The sequence below is a fragment of the Paroedura picta genome, chromosome 3, assembly GCF_049243985.1.
Source record: "Paroedura picta isolate Pp20150507F chromosome 3, Ppicta_v3.0, whole genome shotgun sequence".
Classification (NCBI taxonomy): Eukaryota; Metazoa; Chordata; class Lepidosauria; order Squamata; family Gekkonidae; genus Paroedura; species Paroedura picta.
The window spans coordinates 6,223,333-6,233,816 of record NC_135371.1 but is presented as its reverse complement, the minus strand read 5'-3'; the positions used below and the strand labels follow the sequence as shown (position 1 = coordinate 6,233,816).

General features: G+C 48.7%; 1 protein-coding gene across 1 annotated transcript; it reads right to left on the bottom strand.

Moving 5' to 3' along the window:
- Nucleotides 1-1,707: 1,707 nt before the first annotated feature.
- On the bottom strand, nt 1,708-8,671 carry LOC143834458 (uncharacterized). Its single transcript, XM_077331282.1, has 4 exons — nt 8,569-8,671; nt 5,927-6,867; nt 4,233-4,311; nt 1,708-2,994 (listed from the first exon to the last, which is right to left on the bottom strand). Exons 2-4 carry the CDS (start codon nt 6,710-6,712, stop codon nt 1,982-1,984), a joined length of 1,878 nt encoding a protein of 625 aa, XP_077187397.1. The 5' UTR covers nt 6,713-6,867; nt 8,569-8,671; the 3' UTR covers nt 1,708-1,981.
- Nucleotides 8,672-10,484: the final 1,813 nt, after the last annotated feature.

The window sequence follows — 10,484 nt, the reverse complement described above, 5'->3', positions numbered from 1 at the left end:
TGACACAGGGGGAGAAAGTTGAGTTCTGGATCCAGTTCAATGTGTTGGCACTAAACGTCAAGGCCTTTGGCAGACGGCCCAGTGTATCTGAGGGATTTCCTGACTAACTATACCCCCTGAAGGGCATTACACCCTGCCAATTCCAACAGGTTGGCGAGCTCTGGCCCAAGAGAAGTACATTTGGCCTCAACAAAAGCCAGGGCCTTTTTGGTCCTGGCCCCTCCCTGGTAGAATGAGCTCCCGGAAGAGCTAAGGGCCTTGTCAGAGCTGGCTCAGTTCCGCAGGGCCTGCAAGATGGAGCTCTTCCGCCAGACGTTCTTCCGCCAGACATTTGGTTGGGGCCAAAGAACTCCAGCAATATTGCCAGGGCCCTCGTCTGGATGGATCTCTCCTGAGAGCTGGATTTGGATTGTGGACTATAAGGGCTACTAAAAGCTCAACACTACAATTATTAGCCAGCACCTAGACTGCTTTCCGCACCGGGATCTTTGTAGCAAATTGGTTGCTGAATGAAAAATCGCCATTTAAAATAGTGGAATTCGTCGTTATGCATACCTGCCTTTGTAGTGGAATCCAGTTGCGTTTCCATCGTTTCCCACAGGCTTCCGGTCTCGGCAAAAATCGCTAGAAAGGAAGCGCTCTTGCCAAGCTCGTCCCGCCCCTGGCCATCAAGCAGCCAATGGGCAGCCGTTAGCATGCTCCCAAACAGCCCCTTTCCCTTTAAGAAAGTTAAAAAAAAAAACACACATACACCCATTGCAACGAATCTGTGTTGATTCGTTGCAACAGATAGACCCATCCAGCTGCCCGGTGTGTTTGAGCTGTCATTTATTCGTTGCCACGCTCCCTCCGAGTGAAAAAAAAAATCCCCCCCCCTCTCACGGGCCCGATTTTCGTGTAAAAAATAAAGGGAAAATACATCAGCAAACGGGCTTCTCTGTTGTTTGTGTCCAAAGTGTTGTTTGTGCTTAGTGACTCTGGGGAGGGACTGAAGCCGGGGAAGCCTCTAAACAGAAAGAGGCTCGCTGGTGCGTTTATCCCCGCTCGCTCGGAGAAAAAAAAATGGCGATCGCTTCGCCGGAAGATCAGAGGAGAGAGCCAGGGGGAGGGACTTTGTAGAAACCGCAACAATGTTAACGCACAGGTCTTTTTCGCTAGTGTTGCAGATTGGTTGCAGGAGTGTATCGCTTTCCGGAGGGTGAATCCACAATTGGGGATTTCCCTGAAAGCGCTACAAGGAAGCGCTTTTTGCGGATCGGTTTCAGGTGTGTGGCAGATTGTCAACGACGTTGTGCATAACGGCAAATCAATAGCGTTTTCAATTGGCAACCATTGTGCGATTTTGAAGCCGTGCGAAAAGCCCCTGACTGTTTCAATCTTTTTAACAGGCTCTAATAGTTGCTGACAGTTAAATTAATCAATAAACCGATGTTTGTTTTTATGAATGACTGTGGTTTTTATTGAAACCGTCGGCACCTGTCCTGAGTTGGCTCTGTTGAGAGATCAAGAAATCGGAAAATAAAATAAATAAGGATTTGGGGTGTGCCTTCGGCTGTATCCAAGCTGTATCCAAAATTACCCATATTTTCCATGTATTTTCGAAGCCCGACACGGATCACAGAATTAGCCCAGCTAGCTGTATGGCTGATCCCAAATAAAGCTGGACTTTACATCTCCCAGCACTGGGTTCCAGATGTTTCTGCCCTCGGGCTGTGCAAAGGAGTGTTTTCCTTTGTGTGTTTCCTTTGTGTGTGTATTTTTTTAAAGACTGATATTCATTTTTTGTATTTTTTGTATTTTTTATTGATAGGGAGGGGAAATAAACTTTTCCGGAACGGCACAAAATCTGCCCCTCTCGATTCCAACGGAACTGCCCTGGCACATTTTCCCACGGAAAATAGGGGGACCTTTCTCCCAAATCTATATGAACCAGATCAGGGACCACCACAACAATCCTAGACACCATTCAGAGCCAGCCCACTTAGAATACGCCTCTCCCGACATGAGTTTTTTCGTGTTTGACGAGGTTTCCCTTCTGACTGAAGCTCTTCCCGCACGCCAGACATTTAAACGGCTTCTCTCCGGTGTGGATCCTCTCGTGTATCAGCAGATTCCCCTTCTGACTGAAGCCCTTCCCGCAGTCAGAGCATATAAACCGCTTTTCTCCCGTGTGAACTCTCTTGTGCCTACTGAGGTTGGAGCCATTGGTGAAACTTTTCTTGCACGTCGAGCACTGATACGGTTTCTCCCCGGTGTGGATCCTCTGGTGGTCCCTCAGTTTCGTGGCTCGGCAGAAGTTTTTCCCGCAATCCAGACATTTGAAAGGCTCCTCTTCGAAGTGGATTTTCTCGCGGGCCGTAAGGGTCCCCCTCTGACGGAAACCCTTCCCACCCGTCAAACATTTGTAAGGCTTCTCTCCCTGGTGAATTCGCTCGTGGGCACAGTCGGTGAAACTTTTGGGACGCCCAAAACACTTGTGCAGTTTCCCGGCGGCATGGAGTTTTTCGTGGATGAGGAGTGTCCCCTTGCGGACGAAGCTCTTCTCGCACGTGGAACACTTGAACGGCTTCCAGCCTTTGTGGATCTGCTCGTGCACGAGGAGGCTGGAGCTGTTTGTGAAACTCCTCCGGCGCAACGAGCATCTGAACAGTTTCTCACCCAGGCGAGTTTTCTCATTTCTCTCGAGGCCTCCCTTCCGACTCAAAATATCCCACTTGGTGCATTTATACACTCTGCAAAATCGGGGACACACATGTACTCGGAGATCTGAGCTCCACCTGAAGCTTCTTCCAGAAAGGCGGTTGCTTTGGCAGGTTCTGCTTCCTGTACGATCGCATCTCCCTTCCGGTTTACCCACGAGACCTTTGTGTTCATGCTCCGATTCATTCCCACTGTAATACTGAGAAACCTGGCTTCCTCCTAACCACGAGAGTGTCGACTCCTTTTGCTCTGGGTCATCCTGCCAATATCTAGCCTCACGGATCTGTTCTTCTCCTGGAGGAATAAACAGAGACGTTAGAATCATAGAGTTGGAAGGCACCTCCTGGGTCATCTAGTCCAACCCCCTGCATCATGCAGGATGCTCACAACCCTATCACTCATCCAGTGGAACCTGCCACCCCCTTGAACCTTCACAGAATCAGCCTTTCCGTCAGATAGCTATCTAGTCTCTGTTTAAAAATCTCCAAAGATGGAGAACCCACCACCTCCCAAGGAAGCCTGTTCCACTGAGAAACCACTCTGTCAGGAACTTCTTCTGGATGTTTAGACGGAATTCCTTTTGCATCAATTTCATCCCATTGGTTCCGGTCTGTCCCTTCGGGGCAAGAGAGAACAACGCTGCTCCATCCTCTACATCAGGGGTAGTCAACCTGTGGTCCTCCAAATGTCCATGGAGCGTTTGCTGGCAGGGGCTCATAGGAATTGTAGTCCATGGACATCTGGAGGACCACAGGTTGACTACCCCTGCTCTACATGGCACGCTTTTATGGTTATCAAATCCCCTCTCAGTCGTCTCCTCTCCAGGCTAAACAGACCAAGCTCCCCCAACCTTTCCTCATACGTCTTGGTCTCCAAACCCCTCACCATCTTCATTGCCCTCCTCTGGACACGCTCCAGTTTGTCTACCTCCCTCTTCAACTGGCGTGCCCAAAACTGAACACAGGACTCCAAGTGAGGCCAAACCAGAGCATAGTAAGAAATAAGAAAGTTACAAAATCCCTGCTGGACCAGACCAGTGGTGCATCGAGCGCTCCCTTTAGACTCACAACCAGTTGCCCTGGAAGAAGAGCTGTTCTGTGTCATGCAGTGGACCAAATCCAGGTGTCATCAGAAGGCCCAACAACAGGGCCAGGACTCCAGAGGCCCTTCCCAGTATTGCCTCCCAAGCACCAAAAACATAGAGTCTCACTGCCCCAGGCATAGTGTTTCACCTGTGCCTTGTGGCTAATAGCTACGGATGGACCTGTGTTTATCCAGTATTCAGGACTTGACAGCTTCTGAACATGGAGGTTCCCTTTACTCGCCAGATCTAGTATCCAACCATGAATCTATCCTAGATGAAGCTCTCTAACCCCTATTCAAAGCCATCTGTGCTCGTAGCCACAACTACATCCACTGGAACCCTGTTTGTTCATGTAGACGGGGGTCGTCCCCCCCCCCCATTAGAGCCAGCACTATCTTGGTAGCACCCTCGAGATTACACAGTGACTCAGAGACCACCAAATCTTTACCCGGAGACACTGCCTCTTCGGCTTGCTCCTGCTTAGCATCCCAGCAGAGGTGGTGGGTCCAAGGGGTGAGGGGTGGGACCTGGAATTATGGGAGAAGAACACATTATTTTATTTTATTTATTTAACTTTCATTCCACCCTCTCGCGGCAAACCCCGGGCAGATCACAGCATAATTAAAAGCACATGTCATTCTAAAACACCGTATAAAATCTAATTAAGTCACAGTTTCTAATACAATTTACATTCCAATGCTGCCTGTAAAATTCCTGGCAGGTGGTTGGGTGAGGGCATGGTACAAGCTTCTCTAAGGAGTATAGTCTGGCAGGCGAGGAGGCCTATGAGATCAGCAGTTAGGCCCCAACCGTAGGCCTGGAGTAACCACTCTGTCCTGCAAGCCCTGTGAAACTTTCTTAACCTTTTCACCATGGAGAAAGCCCTTCAGGCTTTGAGAAACCCCAGAAGTGGCACAACCGTGCAGAATGTGGTTGGGAAACACAGCTGTGGACACGCCCACCTGGGGCCCCTCCTCTTCCCACCCCCTCTAGGACCATCATTGGAGGTGGGTGGGAGATGTGTAGCATATCACCCAATATGTCATATCACCCAGTTAAGTGTTTAACAAATTTAAAAATAAATCACAATTAATTCACTGCCATCCATTCGGGAAACCCTTCCAGAGCTACCAAGAATCCCCTCAAAACCCTGATTGAAAAGGCCTGGTCTAAGGTCCCACAGGGCTCTGATCTCTCTCCGCAGAGCGTTCCACCAGGCCGGAGCCAGGGCCGAAAAAAATCAAAGGTGGGGATAGCTGGTTGTGTCATGATATGGGGTGTCCGGGCCGTCTCCTCAGCTCCTGCTATTCCTACAAGCCAACATGTGGTGGAGACGCCATAGTAGTACTAAAGGTGGGGGGCAGAGTGAAAGGTGGGCGAAGAGTGTGGGTGGTGATATCACTTCCTGTAACATGTCACTTCCAGGAGGCGTGGCAAAGAGGCATAGCCAGCTGACATCACTTCCGGAGGTTTTCAAAGCTTAGAAATTTATTTCAGGGGCTCCTCCACAGTCAAAAGGTTGAAAAGGGCTGGTGTAGGATCTGAGTGGCCAAGGTCTGAGTCTCTTCACTACCCTGGAAGCTTGGTGGGCTATAGGGCTGCCAGACCCTTGTTGGATGTGGGGGTCCCCCGCTGCCAGACCCCAGGGTCCTACCACTAGTCAGCTGGCTGGTGGGGAGAACTGACCGCAAAAAACAGCCAGCACGCAGCCCGTGTGACCTGGAAGTGATGTCATCACACCAGGGTGACACTCTAGCGCTCTAGCAAAAAACTCTATGGGGAAATGAAGTGGGGAAATGAAGCCCAGTTCTCCAGATTAGAGGCCACTGCTCTTTACTCACTCCACCATGCTATCTGTCTGAAAGGGCTGTTTTGAGGATAGAATGGAGGACAGGAAAACATAAGGCACTCTGGATTCCTATTGGGGAGAAAAGCAGGGTGGAAATGTCAGAAATAAACACACAAATGGGGACCAACTGGCTGAAACTGCAGCGGAAACCAAGCCTCTGTCACCCCTAATCCCGTCCAAAAACCTGGCAGTGTTTTCTTATGACGCGACCAATTCAAAAGGCCAAGGATGGGAGAGTTGTCTGAATCTTACAAAATGAACCCCCAGAGGTAGCCCCCCTCAGACCATCTCACCTCCTTTTTTAGTCTTGTCACATCCACCGGCCTGACCAGGAAACCCTCGGCCAAGGCCACTGCCTGCAGGCAGGTCTCAGGGCCGCATCCCCAGACCCAGTTTTGCATGCCCTGAGGCAGGACAGCCAGGAACTGCTCCAGAACCAGCTGCTCCACCATCTCCTCCTTGGTGCTTCTCTCGACCTTCAGCCACCGATGACAAAGTTCCCGGAGGCGGCCGCAAGCCGCTCTTGGCCCCTCCGTTTCCTGGTAGCGGAACTGCCTGAAGCGCCGACGCTGACGCTCCCTGACAATGGCCTCCCTTCGCAAAATGGCCGCCTTCACCTTCCCATAATCCTCTCTGTCGGGCCCACCAAGGCCCCTGAGGGCCAGCTCGGCTTCCCCGCTGAGGGCTGGCAGGAGGAGGGTCACCCAACGGTCCTGTGGCCACCGGCACGCCAACGCAACTTGCTCGAAGGAGGCCAAGAAAGCTTTCGCGTCCTCCCATGGTGTGGGTTTATCGTCCGCCTGTGGGTTCCCGCATCCCCAGGCAGGGGCCCGCTGTGTGTTTAGAAACTCCTGCCACTGGGCCCCCCAACGTTCCTGCAGGCCTTCCTCCGGTTCATGTTTTATCTGATGCAGAGCCTCTGCTGTCAGCGGCACACCGATATTCCCTACATGTAGATTGAGGGGTGGCTTTGTCTCCTCTAAGTCTTCTAACTTGAAGTTGGGGGCTGTTTCCAACTGTGTGGTCATCATGGGCCCCTGCTCCATGGACATGTCCACCTCCACGCTCAAGCCCTCCATCGCTCAATTTAAAAGCGGAAGGAGGAGCATTCGGCTCCTGAAGGACTCTTCTCCAAACCGAACCTACATTCACACCGAGGATCTCTTGCAAAATGGCCGTCCTCTTGTAAACCGCAGGCGGTGAGCAAAGCAGTGAAGAGAGACGGGATTCTCCTCTGAGGGGAAAAAGAAAACCTTCATGGCAGCGAAGGGAACAGCCCACCTGGGTCAAAGCAACCCACAGCATAGTTGAGGGACTGCCTCGCCCAATATTCCCCCAGAAGAACACTAAGAGCATGAGGTGCTAATATGCTGATGTTCCCTGGCCCCCCAAAAGTGGGCCTGGACTCCAGCAGGGTCTTTTCGGTCCTGGCCCCAGCCTGGTGAAAACTGCTGCCTGTGGAGACCTGGGCCTTGATGGAAGCAAGGTCTGTAAAATGGCATTCGTCCGCCAGGATTTTAAAATGTCATACACTGCCCTGAGCCAACGGATTAAAAATATTGTTGTTTTTACAGCCTTGTTTTTACAAAAATCAGCCCAGCTTTTGCAAACAGTATGGCACTTCTTGACTTATTAGCTCTTTAAGGGCAGGGAGCTTTTTGACCCAGGAGTCTGGAGATTCCTGAATTGCTAACTTTCCAAGTACAGGAAGCACATTTACGCGGAAAAGTATCTGATGAGGTGACTTGCCATGCACTCTGGGGGAGTCTTTATTGGGATTACAGTTCTGGGGGACACAACTGTGTGGCTAGTTGTGATTATTTATTTATTTAAAAAGAGGTTCTTTTTATTGAATCAGACTTTTGGTCCATTTTGTAGAAATGGCAGTCACTTGTTCAACTAAAAACAAAAAAAACAGAATGACATATATGTAATATCTTTTATTGGGTGCAAAAGACTTTGTGCTGATCTGATCAAAGGCATTTATTATTATATTTAAATTTATTGTCCGCCTCTCCCCAAGGGGTCGAAGTGGGTTACAATTATTGACTAAATTATTTTTGGGGTTTTGTTCTTGGTTGGGGGGCTTTGCAGGGACCAAGATGGCTGTACAACTTTCCTGACTAAAAGAGCCAGCCCAAACTATCAGGTGGTCAAGGTTTTTTACAACGTGATTAATGGAAGGTTATATGTGCAAATCTTTCCCCCGTTTGAGGAAGGGATTCTCAAAAGGCTTTTCCCGTGCTTCCAATATTCTGGTATGTTTCTTTTGAATCAAGTCCTACTTGGTGTGTTTTGGACTGCAGCTTTGGATTCTTATTTAACACATTTTTCTTCAACGCTTCCTCTGCAAATAGCCTTCTTCAGGTTTATTTTTATTTAACATGTTAATGGATCATTTTGGTACAAAGGTCTTGAGAAGATTAATCGTAATATTTTTGAAAGGCATGTTAATTAACCAAAAATGTGTGACGATATGGTTAGAAACACATGTTATTTGTGAGAGTTGTTTATTTGTAAGCAGTTATTTTATTTTTCAGCTGAAGCTCCCCTAATAGAGAGACTGGCAAAGGGGCTTCAGTCAAAGGGTTAATCTAAGAGAAAATGGGGATCCATATAACCCAAATGGAAAGCAACCTATTCTCCATTAAGGCAACAAAATAGGGGGGTTCACTCAAGAGGCTAAATCTGAAAAAATATGCAGGCCATCTATTCCAAATTGTGGACTATTCTCCATTCAGGACACTAGATATGGGACCATTTTAAAGTCCATTTCCCAAAATCATATTCAGCTAAAGCTAGAAAAGGAAACCTAATGTAAACTCCAACAACTGGTTCTGGAAATAATTTACGATGAATGGACACATTTAAACAACCAAGAAGACAAGTGTTTAGCAAATATATATATATTACATGGAACTTAATTCTTTCATACCTGGGGGATGGCCAGCAGTGGTCAAGCACCACTTCAACAATCCTCCGGCGTAGGACTGGTTGAAATGAAGTAAATGTCTCAGGGTCACTCAGTCAGTTTCTCTGGTCTGTTACCGATGGCTACATCACAATGGCTCTCGGAATATAGATTCCTCCTACGCAGTCAGAACCAGCTTGGTGTACTGGTTAAGAGAAGCAGGCAGGTTCTAATTTGGCAAGCCGGTTTGATTCCCCGCTCCTCCTCCACATGCAGGCAGCTGGGTGACCTTGGGCTCATCACAGCACTGATAAAGCTGTTCTGACCGAGCAGTAACATCAGGGCTCTCTCAGCCTCACCTCCCTCTCAGGGTGTCTGTTGTGGGGAGAGGAAAGGGAAGCTGCTTTGAGACTCCTGGTAGAGAAAAGCGGCATATAAGAACCAACTCTCCTTCCTCAATCAGTGTGTTTGTGAATTTGGCTATACGTGGGTTTGTATCAGCTGCTTTTGTGCTGAGCTCATGGCTAGATGTTAGCAGGTGTGATGCCCCAGAGTCCACCCTGAAAAGCAGCTATTTTGTCCTGGGGAACTGTCCTAATTGATTCAGATGGGTCAGGGTCTGAGGCCATTGAAGGTCATCTTAAGGTCATGTAAGTTCATCTTAAAATAATAGCACTTCACAACACATGAATGCACTACATTCTACCCCCCACAAAAATTTTCTAGCCAGAAAGGATACAGTAGGGAGGGCAAAGGGAGAAAGGATGGAAAGACAGGTGTGGATACAGATGTGATGTTCAAAAGGGTCTTAGGGATACCAGCCTCCAGGTGGGGCCTGAGATTCCCCTGGAATTACAGCTCATCTCCAGGCAACAGAGATCAGTTTCCCTGGAGAAGATATCTGCTTTGGAGGGTGGACACCATAGCATTATCCTCCACTGAGGTCTCAAATCCTGCCCACTCCTGGCTCCACCCCCAAAGTCCCCAGGTACTTCCCAATCCGGAGCTGGCAACCCTACATAGATCCCTGCAATGAAAAATAACAATTCAAGCATTTTTGCATATAGCTTCAAGCCAACTCACAGTTTATTAGGCAATTTATAGACTGCCTCTCCCTGCCAGGCTGTCTTGGGGCAACTAACAAAATGAACGTCCTCAGTTTAAAGCCATCATCCAAATAAAACTCAGGGGCAGCCCACATAAACCATACCCAGCTAACGAAAAGGTAAATGGAAGAGCTTTGTTTTGCAGGCCCTACAGATGCTGGATAAGTCCTGTAGGGCTGGCAAAACATCAGGACAGCGCCACCACAAAGAATACTCCTAGTGGATGCTGGGCGAATACCCCATGGGCCAGGCACCACCGCCAGCAGGTTGTGAGTTCCAGAAAACAAGGGTGTTTTTTTTGGGGGGGGGGTATCAGAAGAGGCGATTAAAAACATCATAACTTTGGCCACCTCATGAGAAGAAAGGACTCCCTGGAGAAGAGCCTAATGCTGGGAGCAATTGAGGGCAAAAGAAGAAGGGGACGACAGAGAATGAGGTGGCTGGATGGAGTCACTGAAGCAGTCGGTGCAAACTTAAATGGACTCCGGGGAATAGTAGAGGACAGGAAGGCCTGGAGGATCATTGTCCATGGGGTCGCGATGGGTCGGACACAACTTCACACCTAACAACAACAACACGACTGAGGAAGAGGCACACTGTCTGAAACTGGGAGATTTCCTTCTAGTGCCAATAATTTTAGGGTTTTATATGATTTGAATGATTTTATGTGATTTATAAACTGTCGAGAGCCACAGCGACAAACAAATCAATCACAACAACAACAAAAACATCTTCTGGGCTCCTCCTATCAAAGCCACCCTAGAATTGGAGTCTAGTACTGGGAGACCTGAATGCTATGCTGTTGATGCTGGCACTATTTTTGACACTGTTTAG